This window comes from Ipomoea nil, unplaced genomic scaffold (assembly GCF_001879475.1).
Source record: "Ipomoea nil cultivar Tokyo-kokei standard unplaced genomic scaffold, Asagao_1.1 scaffold2845, whole genome shotgun sequence".
Lineage (NCBI taxonomy): Eukaryota > Viridiplantae > Streptophyta > Magnoliopsida > Solanales > Convolvulaceae > Ipomoea > Ipomoea nil.
Window position 1 is genome coordinate 8,648,678 of NW_017619273.1, and position 26,371 is coordinate 8,675,048.

General features: G+C 37.2%; 2 protein-coding genes across 3 annotated transcripts; one reads left to right on the top strand and one right to left on the bottom strand.

The window, feature by feature from the left end:
* Positions 1-3,701: 3,701 nt before the first annotated feature.
* On the top strand, positions 3,702-16,408 carry LOC109160101 (serine/threonine-protein phosphatase BSL3). Of its 2 annotated transcripts, XM_019308258.1 has the most exons (22): positions 3,702-4,639; positions 5,102-5,162; positions 5,257-5,335; positions 5,420-5,499; positions 5,646-5,740; positions 5,822-5,921; positions 8,952-9,021; positions 9,978-10,079; positions 10,191-10,272; positions 10,379-10,558; positions 11,270-11,540; positions 12,689-12,926; positions 13,031-13,201; positions 13,623-13,861; positions 14,304-14,388; positions 14,471-14,569; positions 14,648-14,847; positions 14,943-15,018; positions 15,210-15,345; positions 15,433-15,572; positions 15,684-15,747; positions 15,834-16,408. In XM_019308258.1, the coding sequence occupies exons 1-22, from the start codon at positions 4,216-4,218 to the stop codon at positions 15,845-15,847; spliced, it is 3,006 nt and encodes a 1,001-aa protein (XP_019163803.1). In that variant the 5' UTR covers positions 3,702-4,215; the 3' UTR covers positions 15,848-16,408. The 2 variants fall into 2 exon arrangements, with proteins under 2 accessions (XP_019163803.1, XP_019163802.1); XM_019308257.1 differs by having other exon boundaries at positions 15,684-16,408.
* A 425-nt stretch (positions 16,409-16,833) lies between these two features.
* On the bottom strand, positions 16,834-18,128 carry LOC109160102 (protein FAF-like, chloroplastic). Its single transcript, XM_019308259.1, has 2 exons — positions 18,044-18,128; positions 16,834-18,010 (listed from the first exon to the last, which is right to left on the bottom strand). The coding sequence occupies exons 1-2, from the start codon at positions 18,081-18,083 to the stop codon at positions 17,070-17,072; spliced, it is 981 nt and encodes a 326-aa protein (XP_019163804.1). The 5' UTR covers positions 18,084-18,128; the 3' UTR covers positions 16,834-17,069.
* Between the last annotated feature and the right edge of the window lie 8,243 nt (positions 18,129-26,371).

Below are 26,371 nucleotides of genomic sequence, written 5' to 3' on the forward strand. Positions count from 1 at the left end.
CTTGATTTAGAATAAATGCATTAAGCAAGGTATCTTCATCCAAAAATCCCAAACAAGATTTAGCAATTAGCACTTGAGCACAAAAGGAAAATAAAAAGAAAATAAAAACAAAGAAAAAAATGGTCTAGTCTCCTAGAATAGTCATTCACTAATGTTAACTACCACAAAACAATCAAAACCAAGCCATCCACGGCAACGACGCCAAATTTGATGAAGGACGATTTTCACACATCCATCAAGTATCAAATCACAATATATAGTTTAGATATCGTTCTACTGGAGATGACTCTTGTAATGTTAGGAATTGATGTAAAGTGGAGTTAAGCACAAGCTAAAACTACCATCTTAGAAGCTAGATCTAACGATAAGAAGTTGGGTTGATATGATGCACAAAAGTGTCCAAATACCACTCTCGTAGCTATTTGGACTTACAACCTCACATTGAACTCCACTCTCGTGACAATTCAACACAAGGATGCCCAAACAAGAACACAAGGCAAAGATTCCCCTTAACACCCAAAATACTCTCGTATAGGGTATTAAGTGTGTGAATGTGTGGCTAGTGTACAAGCTCTACTCTCGTAGAAACAAACACACTCCAAATCAAGCATATAATTGGGATCCAACAATCATACACAAATTTCCCAACAAACCCATTTCACACAACAACCCTAGATCACCCAAATAATCCCCCTTATGCAATACAACTCAAATAGACATCAATAGCAAGAAATCAAACCAAATCCTAGTTCCAAAACACTTAGTTACTCATAATATGACAATAGATACACAATATTAAAATTGTAATTGAAAGCATAGATGAAAAGTAAATAGAAGAGATAAATAGAAAACTTCTCTATTGAAGCCTTGAAATCCAAGATTGCAATGTGTTCTTGAGCTTGGAAATAGAAAGGAACAAGAAATCTACACTAATCTAAGCTATACTAGAGCTAAACCTAACTAAGGAATGAAAAGGAAATGAAAGATAAAATGAAAGATGTGTTTTGGGGTGGAAAATCCCCTTAAAAGGGTCAAAAACGCGCTGGTATGAGTTGCAGAGGGCTGGCCACGGGTGTGGCCACACCTGTGGCCAGAAATGCAGTTTACACTGCCCAGTGGCCACGGGCGTGGCCACACCCGTGGCCACAAGGCAGTGTGCACTGCCTGTGCATTGAGTCTGTCTTCTAAGTACTTTTTCACCCTCGAAACATTTGAATTAGCCTTTGGTGCTTGAATCAAAGTTGTAGCCCTTCAAGTTGGCTTTCCAGTGGCACAAGAATAATTTTATTTGGACACTCCTATGCTGAGATATGACCAAAATACCGAGCAGTGGATGATTTGTGCGGGTATTTCAACTTCTTGCTCTTTTGCTCCACTTTTGCCTTTGTTTGTCCAAATGACCAATACCAATAAACACACCATAATTTCCCTCTCTAAAAGGTGTTGCCCCCATCTTCATAGCTCCTCATTGGCTCCCATTGACTCTACATGCATACAAAATGCCCCAAAAATCACTCAATTCATCTAAATCATCAAGAATTACTCATAAGCACACAAATGAATCAAATGAGGACACTTTGGGCAAAATTATAACAAATAACAAGGAAAATAAGCTTAAATGCAAGGTGAAATTATAAACTTTTAGACTCTTATCACCTGTACACCAAAGTTCCCTTCGGGGAATTTCATGAACAAGGCCAAGTTCAAGTCCAAAACACCCCAAATTTCACATACAACAAGGAAATGACTTGAACCCAAGAATATATCGAAAGATAGCATTTAATAAACCTAGATACAAGCTCTAAACATGCATGATCACAAGATCATGCATCAAATCTCACATTAACACCAAGAATCATCAATAGAAGTCAAGAATCCACAATAGCAAGTAGAAAATAGGTTTTGTATAGCATGTGTTACCTTTGAAGACCAAGAAACTCTTTCTTTCTACCCCCCTAAGCTTCTCCTTGAAGCTCATCTTCAACCAAGTCTTCTTACACAACCAAAACCACAAAGAAAACACTAATCTTAGATAAAGACTAGGTAAAACTAATTAAAAACACCAACTAATCCTATATCTTACCCTTCCTTAAGCTTGGGAGATGGAAAGGTAGAATCTTGGAGTGATTCATAGCAAGGATGGAAGAGATTCTTCTAAGCTTGGAGAAGAAGCCAAGTTTTCTTAGAGAGAAGGTAGAGAAAAGTCTTCTTGCCAAAGTGGGGAAATGAAATTTAGGTTTGATAGGGTAAGGCTTCAAGACCAAACAGAGGGGAAAAGACTATCATGCCCTTACTTTCCCCAGAAAAGCTTAGGAAGACCCCAAAGAGTTAGGTACAACCATCAAAGCCAAAGGTCCCCCTTTTTGACTTAAATCAATTGACCAAGGAGTTGGTCAATTTAAGTCCTCCGACTATCAATTTGGAAAATTGATAAGAAAGTCCACAAGGATGACTTAGGATTAATTATTCAATTAATCCTATTTAAAGGATAGGATTTTCGGGGTGTCACACGTACGATGACGGTGAATCACGCCATCAGTATGGACGCCCCCGAGCCGCCCCTAGCAACTGTGAACCACACCGCCCAACCGCTGCCGAGGACTTGCCATATCGACGCTGGCTACCATCCAACGACGAACGAAGCTACTGTTGGAGCAATTTTACTCGACGGGGATGGTCAGTATGTTTCGGCCTTCAGTGCTATGCTTCCGAGTCGTTTTTCTCCACTCATGGCCGAGGCATTCGCGTGCAAGGAGGCTTTGTCTTGGCTAAAAAATCGTGGGGAGCGGTCTATACAGCTGTACACGGATTGTCAGACGCTACAATGTTATCTATCCTCCGTTTTTGCCCCAATTCGATCATATATTGGATATGCTATCGATGCCTGCAAGTATTGCATGTTGTTCTTTGATTTTGTTTCAGTCAATTTTATTTCTAGATCAGACAATTATTTAGCTCATACTTTAGCTTCTATCGCTTTTGGGCAGACTACTGCTTTGTACTGGGACTCTGTCCCTCCGAATTCTATTTCAGCATTCATCTAATATATACCGTTTTTGGTTGGCTTTCAAAAAAAATGGAAGAAAATAATATAATAGATGGTAAATAAGGAAAATCATTAAAAAATTACTAAAATCAAAATAATATGAATAATTCATTTTAAGAAACAATACTATCGACATTTTTTTGTTCCAGTTAAGGGCCTAACATTATTGGCTCTTATTAGAATTGTAGATAGATGTAGATAGATGTAGATGTAGATACGTAGATATTGAAATCAAAGAAACAAAGATACTGGAGAAGCAATGAAAATCAAACACCATAGATGACCCTTCACACTTCACAGATAACGAAAGTGGTATACGAGTGACCATACACAAGCCCAGTTCGTCAAATCGGAGATGTAAATATAAATCACACAAGCCCAGTTCGTGATTAAATGAAATTTCAACAACAGATTATGGTACTCTATTTTACAAATTGTTGTAACCATTCGAATAATGTCTAGCCTCAAAATCTTCGATTATTATCCTTTAATGCCTAAAACGCCATTAGCCCCTTTATTGATTTCCGATATTATTGAAGTGGACATTATCACAATTTATATAAAAGTTTTTCAGTTTTTCTTTTGTTCTCATTTCTTTATATATTTTAATTTTAAAATACTGTAGTTATGTGCATATAATTTGCGATAAATTACGTGTATACATTTGTAGAGAGAGAAAGAGTTGGAAATTGGGCCCTAGAGATGAGAGTGGAGGACTCATGTTTTAGAGAGAGAAAATTGTAGGGATATTGGTAGAGAGAGAAAGAGGAGATTTCTGGGTGGTGTTTTGGCCGTCCCGTCTGTATTCCTCGACACCGCGTTTAGAAGAGCGAAAGCTTTTCTCAGGGGAAGGGAGAAAGAGAGATAGAGAGAGAGAGAGGGAAAAAGATAAGTCTGGGAATTTACTTTTTTTCTCTCCCTACTTAGTGTGGAATTTTATTGGAAAAGTTTATATTCACGGGATAATTTTTGAACATATATACACACACGGTGACGGGATAAATTTTGAATTGAATACAAGGATCTGAGCTAGGGTTTGGGAATTCTGAATTTGGCGCGGTTAGGGTTTGAATTGGATCGGGAAATGTTGGCCGGGAATGCCAATTGGTGAGAATTGGAGCTCCGATCTTGGAGGGGAGTTTTGAAATTAGGGTTTCGAGTTGAGAAAGATGGACGTGGATTCGACGATGGCAACGGGGTCTGATCACGATCCAGCTGTTCAGAATAACGGGCCGAGCTCCGAGCAGCTCGGGGACGAGTCCTCTGCTTTAGGATCTCAATCACAGGCTTCTCCGGCTCAGCAACAGCAGCCATCATCGCCTTTACAGGTTCAGCCTCAGCAGCAGAATACTAGTCCTGTTGCTGGGCCGAGATGTGCTCCCACCTACTCAGTGCTGCAGCCTATTATTGAGAAGACGGAGGATGGGCCGGGACCACGGTGTGGTCACACGCTAACGGCTGTGCCACCTGTTGGAGAGGAGGGCATGCCGGGATATATTGGTCCTAGGCTTATTCTCTTTGGTGGTGCCACTGCGCTTGAGGGGAATTCTGCAGCATCAGGGACTCCATCATCTGCTGGAAGTGCTGGAATTCGTATGCCTCTTCATTGGGTTCTTTTGTTACCTTTTTAAATTCATAGCCATTCTTTCCTACTGTTACCTTATAACTTTTATCAAAATTGAATTAAGGTCTTAGTTCTTGACTTCTTGCTGCAACTTTGGAAGTGCTTACATATGTGTGGATTTTTACACTCTGTGACTTTTTCTACAAGTATATTGGGGCAGCATTTTCACTTGAAAATTAAAATTCAATTAAGTACTGTGGCAACTAAGGATGCCAGGGAGGTTCTAAAGATCCATTTTGTTGATCTAACATCAATAAAGAAACAATATTTGCTATATGCTGAATTTGTCATTATCCAAAAGAAGAATCTACCTAACTTTACTAGAGAAGCGTGCCTTTTGCAACTAGACTTATTTTGTAGTTGTTTGTTTTTTCTAACTGAATTTGCTCAAGTACTCCTGTAATGATCTCAAAGGTAATATCTGATTGCAGGTTTAGCAGGGGCTACAGCTGATGTGCACTGTTATGATGTGTTGACTAATAAATGGTCCAGGTAACTTGATATTACTCTTAAGCCTCTTCAATTTTGTGGCGGACTGTTTGACGATTGCTACTCTAATTCTTGTAACGGTTACTTATTTCCTCAGAATTACTCCAATTGGAGAGCCTCCCACGCCAAGGGCAGCCCATGTGGCTACTGCTGTTGGTACTATGGTTGTTCTTCAGGTTGGTGTTTACTGGTGGTAAAGGGTTTGCATTGTGATGGGTGTGTAATTTAATTAGTAATGATGCTTATCCCCATTGTCACAGGGTGGAATTGGACCAGCTGGTTTATCTGCAGAGGATCTTCATGTTTTGGATCTTACACAACAACGGCCACGGTGGCATAGGTTGGCTTCTTCTAGGAACATATTTATAGCTACATAGACTTGAATACATTAACAGTTTGCTTTGAATGTTCACTTGCTTGTATCTAGAGTCGAAAACTGCTGATATGTTATATTTGCTGTGACTGAAACAATTTTGTCTTATATAGGGTTGTGGTACAAGGCCCTGGGCCAGGGCCTCGCTATGGGCATGTCATGGCTTTGGTAGGACAAAGATATCTCATGGCAATTGGTGGAAATGATGGTCAGTCCATGAAGCTTTGTCCATTTTTTAAAAAGATTTACTGATAACTTTGGAGACTGATAATATTGTGCATGGTGTCAGGCAAACGACCTTTAGCAGATGTTTGGGCCTTGGATACAGCAGCAAAGCCATATGAATGGCGCAAGCTGGAACCAGAGGGTGAAGGTCCACCTCCTTGCATGTAAACATCTTCACATCTTCAATTTTTCCTTGTTAGATGTGTACTATATGTTGTTTCCCTCATTATCCTTGTCGCTTAGTGTAGACTCATCTAACATGTGGGTGACAGTATTTCTTTCAAATCTTTATATTTCCATATATATGTCAACTGATGCAAAATAAGCATTAGTAGCAGATAAAGAACACCACCTTTTCCTGATCTGCAAAGTTTGACCTCCTTTTATTGGAAATATCAGGTAAAAGAATACAAAAATGTAGGCTATAATAAATGCTTAGGATCACACTTTACTTATATTACTCTCTGTCCCAAAAGCTTGTTCAGTATCTATTCTTAAAGTTCAACACAATCTCATTTTGACCAACATTCTGAATCATAATTGCTTGGAACTTTTTAGTCGTTATTTTTGAGACAAGTAGTACTCGATGTGTGGTTATTTTCGAATTTATACTTTGGAGCATCAAAAGTTAATGTCAAAGTTATGTCAGATTTACGAAGAAAATAGCAAAACGGCTATTTAAAGTGCGACGGAGGGTGTACATGGTAGGTCATATATACTTGCTATCACACTTGTCAAAGGAAATTAGTGAGAGACATCCTGTCTCTCCCCTTCAACGAAGCACTGAAATGCATGAAAACATACCAAAGCGATCACTTTTGTCTAGACTTGTTAAAAGTGCTTCTTCTGTGCTTAAGTGCAGAAGTGAGGCGTGTGACCGTGAATAGCTTAGCCTTGGTAAGGCACAGTCTCGTGAGAAAGTACTCGCTTCTTGTCACTTTGACAGAGCGACCAAGCGAGTTGAGGTGACACTTTCTCACGCAAAGCGAAGTCAACACCAGTCAACAGGAAAAAAAGCATAAAATACCTAAACTTTAGGGTTTGCAAAGATGCAAATAGCAAGTCGCGTCGTCCTCTTGCGAGAAACTTCATATTCAGACCATTGCTTGTAGCATGCAAGTTGCAACTTCCAAATGATGGGTGTCACCGGCTAGTTGAACCCATCTTACTACCCTCGCAACGATGCCACCTCGTCTCTAGCGTCAAGCATGTGATAGATATCCTCTTCGCTTCTTGCTCTATTTTGAATTGGGTGCGAATGGAGATTGCGCTGATTCTTTTTTGACTTTTTATTTTAAATTATTACAAAGCTTTAATTGTTTTCAACATTTATAAAGCTGCACGACAATTATAAAGATTAATAAGGTTGTAATTTTTATTTTTATAAGGGTAAATTTTGTAATTAAAAAAAACCCTTTTAAAGGCGTAAATCAGTAATTTTGTATATGAGACAATGTTGAAAAAATTGCTAGGCGCCTGGGGACCCGCCTAGGGCGCCTAGAACACCTAGGCGGGCGCCTAGGAGGCCAGGCGCCTAGCGCCTAGGCGCGATTTTTGCAACAGTGATATGAGATACCTATTCTAGAGAATGCACTTTTAGTATATATAATTATTTGCATTAGAATTTACATTAGAACATTTTAAATATCGGTTTGCATCCCTAATTTAGTAATTGTTAATTTTTAGAAAACGGTCGCTTTCGCTTTAAAGCAAAGCCTGACCTTGTCGCTTTGGTGCACGTTTTTTGCTTTAAAAAGTTTGCTTTTGTCCAAGGCGAGCAATGCGAAAAGTGTGATTTTGTATCTGAAGGCAAAGTACACGGTCAAGTTAGGAAAATTAGATTTAAATTGACAAACCTAGAAGTCATCTTTATCAGTTTTTGAAGCCATTTAACCTGGAAATCATCTTCAACCAGTGCCTTGGAGTCCAAGTACAATTTTCTTTATCATTTTCGTCTTCTTCTTCTTCTTCTTCTTTGCCTATTGTTCATGCCTACCTTCTTCATCTTTTTCTTTATCAATTTTTTTTTTAAACTCTGGTTTTGCTCTTCCTCTCTCTCACCTTGTCTGTCAGCTTTTTTTTTTTCCTCTCTCTCTCTCTCTCTCTCTGTTGACAGAGCGAGTCAATGGAGAGAACATTATAACTCTCTATCAGAGAGTTAGAGGATAGAGAGAGAGACTGAGTTATACTCGTTGTCCACTATTCCACCGGACAGAGAGTTAGTGGATAGTGAGAGTTGTACTCTATCCACTACCACGACAAATTCAGTGAAGAGAGAGGGAGAGTTCGACCATCTTTGCATTGCACCAACGTACATAATAATAATAATAATAATAATAATAATAATAATAATAATAATAATAATAATAATAATAATAATAAATTTTATTTTAATTTTATAAATATTTAGTTACATTATCAACTATTTAAATCATAAAATTTGATTTGGTGACTTTGTGTTGTTCTGATACATAAATTTGGATTGTTGCCACTTTGCATCGCTTTGTGTGGAAACGTGACTCTTCACTTTGCGCGTTAAAGCAAAGCAATGCCTCATTTCTTTGGTGCGCTTTTTCAGTTTTAAAAAGTTTGCTTAGTTGCAATTTTGCTGCTCTATGAAGAATTAGGAATCTTGATCAAAAATTTCAAGTAGCTTTGCTTCAATAAATGCTTATTTATTAAGAGGTCTAACCTTTGTCCCACTGTTCGATCAAATGTATTTGGAGAAAACATTTTCTAATAAATTCAGTATTTGATGCCAGTAATTTAGGAAGAGTAGACAATGCTCCTATTCTTTCAGCTGACTTGTTTGATTTTCCATTTTGGGTAGCAGGGGATGGGTAAAGGAAAGGGTAGGGAATTCTGACTTTCTTTTGAGCAAACCATGGCACTTTGCTAGTATGTTTTACATGGAGCATTGGAGTATTGCTTCTTCTTATTCTTTTTATTTTGTAATTCTTTTATAATATAATAAATTTAATACATTTACTATTCTATGTAGCTATTTTTAGATGAATACTGATGATTATCACTTTCCTATTCCTCTTTTAAAGTGTGCTTAACTGATTTCATAATCAGAAATGTTTATTCTGAATGAATTGATCTTTCACTTTACATGTAATCAGGTGTATGATAGAATGATAGTCAGACTTGAAATTGTTATCCTGTTCTAACCAGCTGTATTTTCCCCTCAGGTATGCCACGGCAAGTGCACGCTCTGATGGTCTTCTTCTACTTTGTGGCGGGAGGGATGCGAACAGTGTGGTGAGTTAAGCAAAATGTTTTATGCCACATGCATAGAAGTGATTCAAGGTTGTAGATGTTCGTCCATGCTAATACATTGGGGTGATTGGTTCAAACATGGGAATAGGAATCAGAATAAGATTTGAATGCTTAGTAACTGGAATTGGTCTTAATAAAAGTAGTCTTATTTTGTTTGGTACTAAATTGAAATAAGAAGCATTGTTGATGAAATGAACAAAAATGAGGGGGATTTGAATGAAGGTCTCAAAAGTAGGATTGGAGCCTTCTTTCAACAAAAGTGAGATAATGATTGCTATTCCATGGTATAGAAAATGAGAAAACAAACGCCTCAATCACTTTTGATTTCAATTCCTCCCTCAAAAGCGGTGAACCAAACACCCCTCAGTCAATTTGTAGTCCGTCTTCTTTCTTCTATCTGCACTTCCCATAAAAGAGGGCAGTGGAAATCTTTTCTGTATAACTCAACTATAGATTCCATATGGTGAGGTTTGACAAAGTTTTGTGCTGGTTGTCAACCTACCCATTGCTCTTCCCTTCAACTCTATCCATTACACCTCGTTTCTTTAGTAGTATAAACTTCGCTGTATGTCTATATTGGAATTCGTTTTAAATCAAAATTGAAATTTCATATAGTGAAGGGAAATTTTAATTTTGACGGGAGTTTGCTATTAAAACATGTGATTGATTATAAATGGGAAAATGTCATTAAAATATCTGCAGAAGGGTGAACTTTCAATCAGTATCTTTGATATGCTCATAAGCAGATGCTCATGTTCTCTATGGTTTTCAGTAGTTTTGAATTTTTGTATGTGATGCTTTCTATTTATGTCCTCTTATCCTGTTTTATATTTTTATTGATGACCCACATCTCTTCGTCACCAAACCAAATAGATTCTTTGTTTGTGGTTAAATTCTCCCCCTGCTTATTTTGTATGGTCCTATGAATGGTTTTGCAGCCATTGGCAAGTGCATATGGACTTGCCAAGCATAGAGATGGTCGTTGGGAGTGGGCTATTGCTCCAGGTGTATCGCCATCTCCTAGATATCAACATGCTGCTGTGAGTTCTCTATTTGTCTGTGTGTTCTCTCTCACTTTATTTGCCCTCTCCCCTTCATTAGCATTGTCAAATTATGTGTATAATAGTTATCAATTTTATGCTGGAACTTAGGTATTTGTTAATGCACGGCTCCACGTATCAGGAGGAGCACTTGGTGGTGGGCGCATGGTTGAGGACTCCTCCAGTGTGGCAGGTGAAGTCCATTTTCATTTTATCAATGCTTTCTGAAATAAATAAATCTTTAAAATTATTGTTGGGTAAATATCTACTGAAACTATATTCAATTTTCTTTTTTGCAGTTCTAGATACTGCTGCTGGGGTGTGGTGTGATACAAAATCTGTTGTTACTAGCCCAAGGCCTGGCAGATACAGTGCAGATGCTGCTGGCGGGGACGCTGCAGTTGAATTGACAAGGCGATGCAGACATGCTGCTGCTGCTGTTGGTGACTTGATCTTTATTTATGGTGGCTTACGTGGTGGTAAGAATAAAATCTGCTATGTCAAATGAACTTTTGATATTTTACTCTTGTTTTGGTTCTCACTTCCAGTCTTTCGGTCAAGAAATAAAAAAGAGAGTTAAAAGAAAAATGAAAAAGAAAAGGGCTCTTTTGAGAGGGGATTTAGTATTCTTTGGAGTATAATTCTATACAGCTCCTTTTATTACTGCAGCATAGTATTAAACAGGAAACTTTTGCTAAAGCTGTGTCACCATTTGCCGTGACGTAATAAGAATTTTTCTAACAAAAGAAAACTAATTTTCTAATTATTGATATAGTAATGATTAATTTCTATGGATTATTATTGAGATTAGCCAATCAGAAGAAAAACTATGGAAGTTGTGATTCACTTTTTTGTGATCCCGCAAAAAGACCATCCTGAATTGTGGGTGCTTGTGATAATTTTAACTCGTGTTCATGTTGAACAAACAATGTCTATGTTAAACATGAATTGTTCTTACAGATGAGAATTTTGAATTGTTAAATGCCAATATTATTATTTTCTAAAAAGTACATACTTCTATTTTGAGAGAGCAGGCAGATGGAGCTAGTTTTCTCATTTGATGGACTAGCATTTAGAATGATAAGATCAAGTGTCTTTTATACTTCTAGATGAATTAACTTGCAAAACATAACAAATATCCTAAATGAAATTCTGAATGACTTGCATTATATTTGATGGTTTTATTGTAGGAGTGTTGCTAGATGACTTACTTGTTGCTGAAGATTTGGCTGCTGCTGAAACAACAAGTGCAGCATCACATGCAGCAGCAGCTGCTGCTGCAAATGTACCACCTGGGAGGCTACAAGGCCGGTATGGATATGTTGATGAAAGGACGAGACAAACAGTTCCTGAAGCAGTTAATGATGGTTCAGTTGTTCTGGGAAATCCTGTTGCTCCCCCTGTAAATGGTGATATGTATACTGATATAAGCACTGAAAATGCCATGCTTCAAGGGACTCGGTGAGCCACTATTGCTTATCTATAATAACATGTAGTGTTGCACCTCCCTTTACTCTGTTTTTTTGTGGTTATTAACTATTTAACATTGCCTAATTGGTTTCTTTTGGATTTGGTCATGGTGGTGGGGTTAGAAATGAATTGGGTTGCATGGTTCTGTAAAACTGTATAAATATTTATAATCCAATTGCAATAGAGCTTCCTACTATTTTAGTTTTACAACTGTATGATTGCTATAAATAAACCAGAGATTAAATAGATTTGTAGCTGATGATAGATAATTAGATATTGTTTTTTTAATGATGAAAGGTAAGAAATTATACCATTTTCAGAGCTGTTCCTCTATGGCTCTATGTATATTATTGATTTTCCTTTGAAAGCTATAAAGACCCCATCTTAAAATCTGTAACAATTAAATGCAATACATTTTCTTGCATAAAAATCCAGAACTAATATTAGGTTAATACTTTTCTTCTCTTTTCTTTTTATTTTATAATTCTTTTAAAAGACTTTTTAATGTGTTGTGTGTGGAGAGTTTTAACCCATAAAAAAATTGGGTAATCAAAATTTCCTTCATCCAGAATCTAGGCATAGGGTAGTGTTGTTACCTCTTGTGCTTTGTTGTATATGTGAAATACGGATTCATTAAAATGCATAATGAAAAAATGATGCAGGGGGACTTCTCTACTTGGGCTAATCAAGTATGTGCAATGCATAGATCTTCAGGCTTTAATTACTGAGAAATATGACTTCTCAAAGAAAGCCAGAAAAATGCACTAGTGTTATTTGCAATACCTATTGCTTTGTGGATTCTTTCTCCACTTGATATAGGCTACTACAGTAGCCAAAGTTGAGTAATAAGATATTGTAGGCCATTTGGAGGAGCCATGCTGGCGGCTTAATGAAAATGCTTTTTTTAGACAAATGCTAAATAGATTTAAGAGGGAAATGAGTATACTATCCTCTTAATAGTCACTGACTCACTGGGCCTATAAGCATCATATTTCTAGCTAGAACTCAATCAAAATATTAATCATTGGGTTTCTTTGCACTCATTAATATAAATTGCTTAATCAAATCCCATTTACAGGGGTTGGGCTTGGGTGGAATATTGGACTTCAATCCAATTAACACTTAATGTTTATATGCAGGAGATTGAGCAAAGGTGTTGAATATCTGGTTGAGGCATCTGCAGCTGAAGCAGAGGCTATAAGTGCTACACTGGCTGCTGCAAAAGCTCGGCAAGTTAATGGAGAAGTTGAATTGCCGGATAGGGACCGAGGTGCTGAGGCAACACCTAGTGGAAAACAAACATCAAGCTTGATCAAACCTGATTCTGCTGTAGCAAACAATTCTGCACCCCCTGGAGTTCGATTGCATCACCGTGCTGTAAGTGGCTAGTTTTTCAACTCTAGTTGTTGAATTTGCTGTTATCATCACTAAATGCACAGATGTAACGTCGAGTACTTGTATACTTCTAAATTTATTCACAGGTTGTTATTGCTGCGGAGACAGGTGGGGCTCTTGGTGGTATGGTTAGACAGCTTTCCATTGATCAATTTGAAAATGAAGGCAGGCGGGTTAGTTATGGGACTCCAGAAAACGCAACAGCAGCAAGAAAACTTTTGGATCGACAAATGTCTATCAACAGTGTGCCTAAAAAGGTATTATACTTAGCTATTAATTGTGCTTTTGGGTTTTCTAACCATTTTGATTGTTATTGTATAGCTGGATGAGGAATATAGAATTAGAGGTTGGTGGGTTGATGGAAAACTTTCTTGCTTGTACTTTTGTACTTTAGATGCTTGATATGTTATATGATATGATCCGATATTGTCTCTGGCATCTTTGAACTGTGTTGTGTTTCTGACACAGCCGGCAAGAAAGAATGTTGCATTTAGAGATGTAACATGTATAATTTTTGGTGTCTGGTTTCATTTCCAAATTTTGTTTTTATATGAATTTCTCTGAATATTTGGAGTTTCATTTAATTACTTATTTTCTCGTGTGCATTGTATACCTTTCCTCTTTTCTAATGTAGTTGAAAATGTTATGCTGTTTGGGCACATCTGTTCACTTTCTCAGGTCATTGCTCATCTCTTAAAACCTCGTGGTTGGAAACCTCCTGTTCGACGGCAATTTTTCTTGGATTGCAATGAGATAGCAGATCTCTGTGACAACGCTGAAAGAATATTTTCTAGTGAACCTAGTGTTCTACAGCTTAAAGCTCCTATTAAGATTTTTGGCGACTTGCATGGGCAATTTGGGGATCTTATGCGGCTTTTTGACGAGTATGGGTCCCCATCAACTGCTGGGGATATAGCGTAAGTACCTTCACTAGTTCATTAAACATTTTCTTCTAATGAATTTTCCTTTATAAGCTGAGACTTTGAGCTGGCCCTTGGACCAATAGTTAGTTTCCAGTCTTAACTGATTGCGCTTATGAATGCTTGTCAACGTTTAACGTTCTTATTTATTTATTTATTTATTTATTTATTTTTAACATCACTGTAAGGATTGATTTTCTTTTTAATTGCCTTTTGATATAAATATGTACTTGATATTCACATTAGTGATAGTAAATATCCGTGTATGGTTAATTTGTTAGAATTCTTTTCCCAGTAATTATTACAAGGAAGCTTTTTGAGGACGGTTGTTTTTATCTTTTACTTTTGCCTTTCACACTTTTAGTTGTGTTTTTTAACTGGTCTATGGAATAAATTTCCTATGAAGGCATGAAGCTGATATTATATAAAATGTTTTCAGGTACATTGATTACCTCTTTCTAGGAGACTATGTGGATCGAGGCCAGCACAGTTTGGAGACCATAACTCTTCTCTTGGCTTTGAAGGTATACTTGTATCTGTTTGTGTATATCTAGGGTTTAACTTTCTCATTTCTGTTGATTTAAATAAGAATAAATAATTTTATAGGTCGAATATCCTCACAATGTACACCTAATACGCGGGAATCATGAAGCTGCAGATATCAATGCACTATTTGGCTTTCGAATTGAGTGTATTGAGCGCATGGTATGTATCATATTTAGTCAAAATATTAGGCCCATATTTAGTCTAACACAGTTGCTGAGATTATGATCCATTGAGCAGGGTGAGAGAGATGGAATCTGGGCTTGGCATAGGATTAACAGACTATTTAACTGGCTTCCTCTTGCTGCATTGATTGAGAAGAAAATTATCTGTATGCATGGTGGTATTGGGCGGTCAATCAATCACGTCGAACAAATTGAAAATATTCAGCGCCCAATTACTATGGAAGCAGGCTCAATTGTGCTCATGGATTTGTTGTGGTTAATATCTAACTTCTAATTCATCTTTTTATTTTTTTGACTCCCATTCTTCTAACTATTTTCCCCAACATTGTTATTGGAATCCATACTTTCAGGTCTGACCCAACAGAAAATGATAGTGTCGAGGGATTGCGCCCAAATGCCAGAGGGCCTGGATTAGTTACTTTTGGAGTGAGTGCACTTTTCTTCTATCTTCTTTCCCAACATCACACCCGATTGGTTACTCTAGTGGAAATTAATTGTTTCTGTAACTTGTATTCCATGAGAGTTGCCAAGGCTTGGAATGAAAAGGGAAGGTATCTCTTTTGATGAGATGAGGGGTTGGGTAGAGCTGATTCATATAAGTTCTTCATTGTTTGCAGCCTGATCGTGTGATGGAATTCTGCAACAACAATGATCTTCAATTGATAGTCCGAGCACATGAATGTGTGATGGATGGCTTTGAACGATTTGCTCAGGGGCATTTAATTACTTTATTCTCAGCCACCAATTATTGTGGTGTGTCCTCTTTCTTCATTTAAGTTGTTTTTACTTGGTATTTGCCCAGTAGAAAAATCTTCTCTAAATAAAGTCGGCTTACTGCAGGTACTGCCAACAATGCCGGTGCAATCTTGGTATTGGGTAGAGATCTTGTAGTGGTTCCAAAACTTATACATCCTTTGCCACCAGCAATTTCATCACCAGAAACTTCACCTGAGCGGCATATAGAAGATACATGGATGCAGGTGGAATTATAATCCAAACACACACACACATATATATATAATATTCTATTCAAGTAAATATCATAAATTTTGTTGTAATTTTATTTTATTTTTTCAAATTTATTGGAATAGGAGCTTAATGCTAACAGACCGCCTACACCAACTAGAGGTCGCCCTCCAGTCACAAATGATCGAGGTTCTCTTGCTTGGATTTAGATTATATAGTTGCAGATTGTTTTCCTATACTTCTTCCAGGCTCATGCTAACACCAGGGATTTCCAGTGATCTGTACATAGCATAATGCCATTTGGAGAATGCCGCAGAGATGTGTTCCCTGTACAAGATTCTAATGGATTCGAGGCACTTGGGCGTTGTTATGGAATGGATACTCCTTCCAACAAGAATACGAGGGTTGCTGAATGCTGATCCATTCTCTATTCGTCTGTCATCAAAGATAAAACCAACTAAGGCTTTGGAAGGTTTATCCGCTGTACAACGAAGCAACGCAAGCCAGTGGCAGGCTTGGTCGTCTCCCATGGGTGGGTAGTGCCAGTTTTTTTTTTTTTTGGCTAGTCTCAATATATAATTTTTTTTATACATCGTTTAGGTGCACTATTTTTGTTTCTGCTATAAAAGAATTTATGGTCGTGTAAGATTGGTGAGGGTGGGCTTCTTTGTATCATAGGAGAGAGGTGCTGCTTTGTGTAATCTGTGTTGCTGCCTTGTACAATGTAACATTTGTGTGAAGGATCCTTTTATCAAACCAAAAAAAAAAAGAAGATATTACATCAAGGATAACCGTTTGTTTTTTATTCGACAGACTATTTGTTGGCAAGTTCTGATGCCACTTGCATTTTTGTGCAAGCATGTTGTACCATTGTTCCCATTCAATTGTTATACCATGGACCAAGGTGGTTGTGTACCTTGGTCCAAAACGATATTTAGATTATGTGTTTGCATTTAATATATATGTATTAACTATTTTGTGTTTGCAGTGAATAAATTATGTATGTACTTTCAATTTATTTATAGGTTGGTCTATAATTTGTTAACTACAAACACGTGATCTTTTTCTCTTTACTACATTTATTTATTTTGATTCTCCAATTTTACATGGGTAAGTAGTGCATTTTTGTATAGGTTTTTATCTCTTGAGAAAAATGGTGAGATAAAAGAATGAAAACGTATTTGTGAAGATCATTGATCTCTTATATGTTGTGGTTGTTAATGAATCATCATTGATCTTTTGTATGTAAAACTTTGTATAGTCTTGAATTAACACTTATGATTCAAAATCATCTTTGTTTATGATATGGAAGTAGAAAAAATAGTGTTCTACCTATTCAACATGTTTATTTAGGGTCACTAACACTACACAAACTCTTTGAACGAAAGAGTAAAGCTATGATCTTAGGAGGGAGTGCAGACTACTAGTATCATACATGGGGACATGTTTTATTAGAGTTGTTAAATATTGCATTCGGAAATGGAATGAATGGGTTGGTTTATGATGGAGGATTAGGAGGAGGTGGCAATGCAGTAATTAGGGGGCACCCACGTTAGTAGAGACCTCCTCCTTGCTTCTTTGCAGTTCCTCAACAATGGAATCAACCCCTCTTCCTTCTCCTGCTGCTGTTGTTTGTACTCTGCAATACTACTACTGTTCCAGTACAAGTGGTTACTGTTGCTGTTGAACGATGGCGTGGTAGAAGACTCAAGTTCTTCCTCATCTTCATCAGTTTCATCATCCCCAGCTTCTTGTTGATCTGAACTGGTGGGGCTTTTGAGGGCTGTGAGGAGCAGCCTGCCGTGGGAGCGTTCAGCATGGAAGTAGTTGCGCTGAGGGACGGAAACTGCTTCGAGAATCAACCTGCTGCCTTCGGCTTCGCCTTTGCCTTGGCGGTGAGAGCGCAGCTGAACGCTTGAGTTGGCCAGAGAAGGGAGTGGAGGAGGGAAAGATGATGCTGATTTCTTGCTATAATTTTTTATCTTTACATCGTTGAAAATATCTTCTTCTTCTTCTTCATGAGCTTGTTTGTTGTCCTGAACTTGATCTTGAACGTGATCAGAATCGCGGGTTTGGGAGGTGAGACAATCGGAGCCGGTCTCTGAGCCAAGACTCTCCGTGCAAATCTGAAGGCTCTGTTTGCTCAAACAACAGCTAGATGACTTTTTGAGGAGAGGGTGGATATAAGGCACTGAATCTTGAACATCAACTTTTTGATCAGATAAGATAATTGCACTCCAGGAAACAGTTGATCGTATTGGTGGCGCCTTATTATTATTGTGATCATCCCCCTGCTGCTTCTGTGCTTGGATTGCTTTCCAGACCTCATCCTGTCCAGGCCTCCTCCTCTTCATCAACTCATCATCATCATCTTCTTCTGTGCTTGGATTTTGGATGGAAAGCCAATTGTTGGACGATCTGTGAGCACTCTCATCACAATCTGATCCAACAATAATGGAGACTATGCCACCCTTCTCAAGAGGATTCGGCTTCAACTCGCAACTACATAATGTTGATGATGACATATCCTCACACTAGACAAGGAATGGAATAAGAGATAATTAATGAAAAATATAATGGGCGGATGTGTATTTTGTGTTGGTTGAATGCAAGAGGCAATGGTATGGTGTTGGGGGTATTTGTAGCAAAATAATGCATGCACAAGCACAAAACGCACTTGTTCTCTCCTGTCTCTAGCTACATTCAAAAGGCATATTACTTTTTTCCCACTAGTCTACCTAAAAGCTACACTGTACTTGTGCGTCAATCGTTATATCCTACACCACGGCGCACATAGCACTGTGCGCCGCGCGCCTCCCAAAACGACGTCGTTTTGGGGTCGTGTTGGGAGGCGCGGTAGGAAGTTGCTGAGATTATGTGTATTCGTTCACAACGTTATGTGTATTCGTTCACAACGTTATGTGTATTGGTTCATACAGTTATGTGTATTTTTTATACAATTATGTACATTGTTTTTATACAATTATTATGTACATCCGAATCAGAAAATTTGTGTGTATTATGTTAAGAGTTGATGTGTATTATGTTAAAAGTTTATGTTTATTATGTATTATGTTAGATTATGTGTATTATCTTTTAAAAAGAGTATGTATATTTTGTTATAACATTATGTGTATTCATGTATAACATTATGTGTATTCAAGTATAACATTATGTACATTCTTGAACAGCGGGTTTTTTTTTTTAAGAAAAGCCTACTGCCATTCACTGGGGCGGGAAATTTCAAAAAAAAAATAAATTAAAACGACGTCGTTTTGCATCTGGGCGCATAGTGCAATGTACGCCGTGGTGTAGGATATAAATTGCGTTGTTGGTCCCAGTTTTATCACTAAAAACTGTACTGCATTATTTATGCTCACAACTCACAATATATATTTCACTTCTGCCTTCTTTATTAATTGGCCTGTTGGGATCATAATATATACTTGGATTTGATCCAATAGCCATTGTTGCAAAATTTCCGCCCAGACACCGATTAATCGATCAGCACCTAGTGCTGGCTGGCCGGTCGCCTAGCGTATCATCATAATCGGTGAGGCACCAATTAGGTCGCTTAGTCTGCCGATTAGCTATTGTTCCCTTCTTTTTTAAATGAGTTATTTCACTCAACAACATCGGTTTGAATGAAATAACCCTAATTTTTTTAAACTCTAGATGTTTTTAAGGTTAATTTTAATATTTTAGTATTAACTATTAAAGTACTAAATAATTTATAATTATCAAGTCTTAAAAAATTTTAAAATTATAAACAAATTTTTGAAAAATAGAAAATACACGGGCACGCGAAGAGCGCCTAGCAATCTTTTCACATGCCAATAGCTCAATCACTGCAATTTCTTAGGGTTCAATTTTATTAGCCTAATACATAATAATTCGATCATTATATCATGGACCAGGGTTTACACTGCATTGTGCTCCGCGCTTCATGTGTATGTGTTTTGTGTTATGACTTTTGTGTCTTGCGTTATGAAAATCTGTACCGTACGAGTATGAATTCTGTACATCGTCATTTTAATTGAGGGTCCATAATGCTATGTGTCTTGTATTGTGATTTTTGTGTGGGTGTGTGTGTGTGTGTGTTTTGTGTTACAAAATCCGGTGCATTACGAGTTACGGGTATGAATTTTGTACATTGTCGTTTCAATCCAAGGTCTATAATACTATGTGGACCCTGGTCCTGATATAAATTGCCATAATAATTCAATCTAAAATTGAAAGAGACAAAGGTCATGTTTGGTAAATGGCAGTTAGCTGATAACTGTTAGATGTTAGCTGATTGGTTAATTAGAGGGTATAATTAGTTGATAACATTAGCTGATAGCTGTTAGATGTTAGCTGATTGGTTAATTAGAGGGTATAACTAGTTGATAACATTAGTTGATAGCTTTTAGATGTTAGCTGATTGGGTTAATTAGAGGGTATAACTAGTTGATAACATTAGCCGATTGTATAAAGGTGTTTGGTAAATTAGCTGTTAGCTGATAGTTGTTTGGTAAAATTTCTTTCTCAAAAAGCTAATTGAAAAAGTTACTTTGAGCAGCCTTTTGAATTTAGCATTTTGGAGTTACAAAAAGCTAATTAACCAAACACTTATATTAAGTATTAATCAAGTCAAAATTAAAAATAATCAAATAAGCCAAAATTGACTGATAAGCTTAACTATTTTACCAAATAGGACCAAAGTAGATCCCATCCGTTCTAGACATCATGTGGTAAGGAGACAAAGCATCAATCCACCTAGAATCTTAACATACAATAGACTATATATGGCACAAGGGTATCAAGACATATATATTGCATGCCACAATAATACTAAGATTAAATGAAGATGCACTAATAAAAAAAGATTAAAAATGGACTGTCATTTATAAATGATAAATCTAGGACCAAAAATAAAATGAACTCAAATAAATAGTCTTAACACATGAATAAATATGTAAGTTCGTTTTTGTTTTTGTTTTGATTGTTTTTTTTTTTTTTTTTTTTTTTTTTTGTTTTTTTTTTTGTTTTTGTTTTGTTTTTGTTTTGTTTTTTTTTTTTTTTGTTTTTTTTGTTTTGTTTCTTTTTTAAATTAAATAAATCTTACTCTTACAAAATTCTAGTTGAGAGAACACTAGTAACATCTAATCCTCCCATAAGACCCTTAGGCAGCTGGAAAAAAAATACTGTTTGTTTTGTTATACATTCAACTTAATATTTAGTTTAAAAACGTAAGTGTTTAATCCTAACATTCTTGGGTTTACAAGCTAAAACGCGATGAAAGAGGAAAAGAAAAAGGATTACTTCTTAGTATATTAAAAAGTATAGAGTAAAATGTATAGAGTAAAATGTATAGAGTAAAATGATAGTATTATATAGTAGAATTTATTAGCACATACATTAGCTAGATATCACCATGGGACAAAATCGGTCACGGTTGGAGCTGTTCTCCTAGATTCCGATGGGCACTTTATTTCGGCCTTCAGTGCGCCACTCGTGAGTTGCTTCTCCCCTCTAATGGCCGAGGCATTTGCATGCAAGGAAGCCTTGTCATGGCTACGAGCAAGAAGAGAACAATCTATACAGATTTACACGGATTGTCAGACACTACAAAGTTACCTATCAGCCCCAGATATCCAGTCTCGTTCATACATTGGCTACGCTATTGATAATTGCAGAATGAACATGTTGGCTTTTACTTCCTGCTCAGTTCTTTTTATTCCTAGATTACAGAATTTATTAGCACATACATTAGCTACCACAGCTTTTGATTTTACTTCGGCTATGTATTGGGATGATGTCCCACATGACTCTATTTCAGTTTATCTATAAATACAACCGTTTGGTTGACCTTCAAAAAAAAAATAGTAGAATTAGGTTCTGTTGCGGTTGGCAGCCCTAGGTGCGGTTGTGTGATTAAATATGAGCCATTGATTTTCCTTAAATCAACGTCCAAGATTACCAAAATTAAAAAAAAAAAACGCGGTGGCAATTTGGTAATTTTTGCATCCTAGGTAAATTTAAGGTGCTTGAGTTTGGGCTTAATGTGCGTGAGTTTTGTGCTTAATGTGCATGTGGTTTGTGCTTAAGGTGCGTGTGGTTTGTGCTTCATGTACGTGAGGTTTGTGCTTAATGTGAGTAGTTGTTGAAACTTAAGGTGCGTGAGGTTTGTGCTAAAGTGCGTGTGGTTTATGCTTAAGGTGCGTGGGGTTAGTGCTTAATGTGAATAGTTCTGTGAAATTTAAGGTGTGTGACTCACAAGCTACTTGTTGAACAGTTGTAAGCTCGTTTGCTAAGAGATCGTGAACAAGCTCATTTGTGTTCGTTTACTAATGTTCGTGAACAAGCTCGTTTATGTTCGTTTAATAATGTTCGTGAACAAGTTCGTTTGTGTTCGTTTAATAATGTTCGCGAACATGTTCACAAACATATATTATATTATATTATATTATATTATATTATATTATATTATATTATATTAGTTTTGTAGTTGTGTTGTTTGTTTGATTATTGTTCGTGAACGTAGATTATTTATTGTTCACGAACGAATTGTGATCATGAACATGTATAGGTGTTTGTTTATTAAGTGTTCATTAACATAAATGAATATGTTCGTGAACGTGTTTGTTAATGAACATGTTTGTGAACGTGTTTGTTAACGTTAACGAACATGTTTGCAAACGTGTTCACGAACGTTAACAAACACATTCGCGAACATGTTCGTTAACGTTAACGAACACGTTCGCGAACGTTAACAAACACTAACGAACACTTAACAAACAAACACGAACAGGATTTTCAAAAACCTTAACAAACGAACACGAACACGAACACTCCAAATTCCTTAACAAACGAACACGAACAACCTCCGTTCGTTTATGTTCGGTTCGTTAACAGCCCTATGTGTGAGTTTTGTGCTTAATGTGCGTGAGTTTTGCGCTTAAGCCTTAAGGTGTGTGTGTTGTGTGCTTAAGGTGTGTGATTCGTATGCTTAAGGTGCGTCTGTGTTATAAACTAAGATGTACGAAGTTAATACTTAATGTGCGCCATTTTAATATTTAAGGTGCGTCCAACCGCACAACCGCACGGGAAGCTATTCCCGCACCTGAACCCTTCCCTTATATAGTATAGATTAAAATGATAGTATTATATAGTATTAAATGGCAGTGTGGGATTATGTCCAAAATGGACAAATCAGATCGCTTGTGCGCACCGACATTTGATCCTGTCTGATGAGTCATTGAGTCACCGTGATTTATATCTCTCAAATGCTTTGTCGAACCGGGGTGTAGGGGCCCTTGGGGTTGGAGATTCAGGCCCTGTTTGGTACATGTCTGTTAGTGATAGCTGTTAGCGGTTAGCTAATTGAGTTAATTAGAGGGTATAACTAGTTGATAACATTAACTGATTGTAGAAAGGTGTTTGGTAAATTAACTGTTAGCTGATAGCTGTTTGGTATAATTTCTTTTCTCAAAAAGCTATTGAAAAAGTAAATTTGAGTAGAGTTTTAAATTTTAGCATTTTAGAGTACAAAAAGTTAATTAACCAAACACTTATATTGATTTTTAAACCAAATCAAATAACTAATAGTGATTAAATAAGTCAAAATTAGTCTATAGACTAACTAATTAATTTACCGGACCTCAATCATTTGGGAGAAGAAGAAGTAAAGAGTGGTTTTTTTTTTTTTTTTTTTTTTTGTTTTTTGTTTTTTTTTTTTTTGTTTTTGTTTTTTTTTTTTAAGAAGTAAAGAGTAAAATGATAGAATCAGTATAAGATTAAAAAAGGAATCGACTTTATAGTAATTCACTTTCTATATTTGCTCCATGACGTCAGACAACATTAAAATATGATCTACAACCAATTTCCACTGCGGAAAGTATTTTGCACCCTCTGTACAGAATAATGTACGTTCCACCATATAATTGATATATCATTCACACTTTTGATGAGTATTTGTAATATTCTTAATGAATATGAAATACAATTGCCATAAACATTCCTAATATGTAACACCGCTCGATTTTATGATAATTGAAAACTTTCAAAATTTCAATATTTACAAAATGAACATTGCATTTTTCTCTTGTTTTTCAGCAACATTCAATTGCTAATCTAGGTAGATTAATGGATCAAACCAGTTTCACGTTTTACACGTGATCATGTTCTCACCAGCCTAAACTCTACCCTATATATAGAGGGCAGGATCAAATGAGAACATGCTCCTCCAGTGATGGATTTAATTAATACGGGGTGGACCCGAATCACTAAATCTGGATAAGAACGTAATATAAATAATAAATAAATGTAACGCAAGGATATCGTAAGGTCGCAGGGACCGTAAGCCGCGGGGACTGTATATCGTATTAAATATCGCTAATAAGCTATTATAAGGCTTGGTTAGGAGATAATAGTTGTAAAGTAGTGTGTAAGGAATGAAGTGATCTTGTCAGGACAAGGTGGGGGGTTTTTATACAAACTAAACCCCCAACCGCACCCCCAAAACCGGGGGTGGTTGGATCGGGCCGCTTTGACCGCGTCCCCTCCGGGACCGGGTCCAAAGCAAAGCCACTCGGCACGGCCGAGTTGGTTTTGTCCCGAGCTCGGCCTAGTCGAGTTCCCCATGGACCCACTTGGCCTAGCCGAGGTCCACGGTGCTGAGCTCGGCCCATAGCCGAGCTACTTGGGCCGACTTGACCACGACCCAAGGAGCTTGGGCCGAGGCGACTCGGGTCGCGGTGCCTTGGGTCCGTCTCTCCGGGTCGGTTCGTTCCGGACCTAATATATCCATCACGAGTTCCCCACTCTCTTCGTTGTGATGAGTCGACAACGATACAGAGTAAACACATTTCGAGCCGACCTCTACGCGGTTGTCCCGAGTTGGTAATTAGCTGACCTCCTCCAAGTAGAATTTTATCGCGAATAAAATTCTCCCCTCGCGAAATCCTCTTCGGATATGGTAGAATCCCTATTAAAATGCAATTCTTTCCCTATAAATCCTTGAAAACTCCACCCATCAACTCCCATCAAATCTTTCTCCCATCACCATCACCTTTTCCTCTTCCCATACTCCTTTTCAAATTTCGAATTTGGTCAACTCTTCCCCTTCCCCCTCTTTTTCCCCATCTCCCTTCTATTTAACCCCCTATCTCCCTCATTTTCGGCCGCACCCCCTCAAATCACCACCAAAAGTCTCTCAAGCTCCTACTAGAGTCACAAGCTTTCCTTCGAGTCTCCAAGTTACATCCCGAGTCCGGGTTAGTTGTTTCTTCTTCTTCTCCTTCTTCTCCTTCTTTCTAGCGCCCGGGTTGCATGATTTTTGTTTGTTTGTTGTTTTTGTTGTTGTTGTTTTTTTTTTTTTTTTCGGACGAGGGGCCCCTTTCCACGGTCTCCCCTCCTCATTTGTCTCCTTCACATGTCTATTAGCTTTGATCTTAGTGTCTTGGATTCTATCGACGAGAGTGATATGGTTTATTTGAACTCTGGTGGCGAATTTCCTTCCCCTACGAACGAACTCACCGTCCTCCCCGAGGACCCCGTGGATCCCCTGGATGACCTTGTGGTCTCGAGTCCGAGCTCGGCGGCCGAGGTCGAGTACACCGACCTCGACCCGCGTATCCCTATTGCCAGGATAAAACGTGCTATGATTCAGTGTTTGAGCACCCAAACAAAGAATCCGGCGAACTAGAGCAACGGGATGAACATAATTATGCTAATAAGAGAGTAGAAGCAGAGAGTTGTGAGGCTGGAAAAATATTACTTTCTATGTTAAAATCTACTTACCAAGCCAATATTATTTTCTATGTTGTTCCCAAACAAAGAATCCGGCAAACTAGAGCAACGGGATGAACATAATTATGCTAAAGAGCCTCCTTAGGCGTGAGAGAGAACCTCTATACTATACAATTCAATAAGTTTAAAAAGAGCTCTTGTATAAATAGTGGGGCAAATCCTCTTCCCAAACCAATGTGGGACAAAAGCTCACTTTTTCCCTTCATTTTCCAACTCAAATGGGTATACTTTGAGAATCAATATCTCATTCACCCATTATCCGTTTTGAGCGTACAATATATCAATCTCTTCGTCTCACTACGAAGAACCCGAATCCACTTTGACCCGACTCAATTCGATAGTGGACCCCACTGAGAATTGTACCACAAAATAGCCACTTAACATGTCATTTTATGTCATTTAAAGCTATTTTTTCAACAATATTGTGTGTGTGTGTGTATATATATATATATATATATATATATATATATATATATATATAGTTGAGAGAGAAAGAGAGGAATAAGAAATGATAATGTTTATTGCATTTACTTGACAATTAAAATGCTTGATAACATAATCTATTTATACTGAAGGAAAGCTAGTAATTAGGAAACTAATGCTCCATGTACTGCTATAATCTAGGCCACTCTTCACGTTAATTAACATTCGTGATCGACGTTAAGATACATGACACACCACACACCCATCAGCATTATTTGACTTGGTTTAATTAATTATAATAATAATATTATCACCCTCACACACATACACACACACACACACAAATATATATATATATATATATATATATATATATATATATATATATATATATATATATATATATTTATATTTGAGATCATATGAGAATCAACCCCCCATGAGTCAATGAGAATCAATCTCATCCATTAAAAATAGATCTATGAATGAGATTAATTAGAGATTAAAAACGCGTGTATGCATATTAAGCATGGTCCTATGTTGCACACAACACATTATATATATATATATATATATATATATATATATATATATATAT

Excerpts from the sequence above, each read along its gene's own strand:
- LOC109160101 (XM_019308257.1), top strand. The coding sequence starts at position 4,216 with ATGGACGTGGATTCGACGATGGCAACGGGGTCTGATCACGATCCAGCT. Across the intron at positions 5,922-8,951 it reads GAAGGTCCACCTCCTTGCAT|GTATGCCACGGCAAGTGCAC; the intron begins GTAAACATCTTC and ends TTTTCCCCTCAG. Across the intron at positions 15,019-15,209 it reads CTGGATTAGTTACTTTTGGA|CCTGATCGTGTGATGGAATT; the intron begins GTGAGTGCACTT and ends CATTGTTTGCAG.
- LOC109160102 (XM_019308259.1), bottom strand. The coding sequence starts at position 18,083 with ATGTCATCATCAACATTATGTAGTTGCGAGTTGAAGCCGA. Across the intron at positions 18,011-18,043 it reads TAGTTGCGAGTTGAAGCCGA|TTGTTGGATCAGATTGTGAT; the intron begins ATCCTCTTGAGA and ends TAGTCTCCATTA.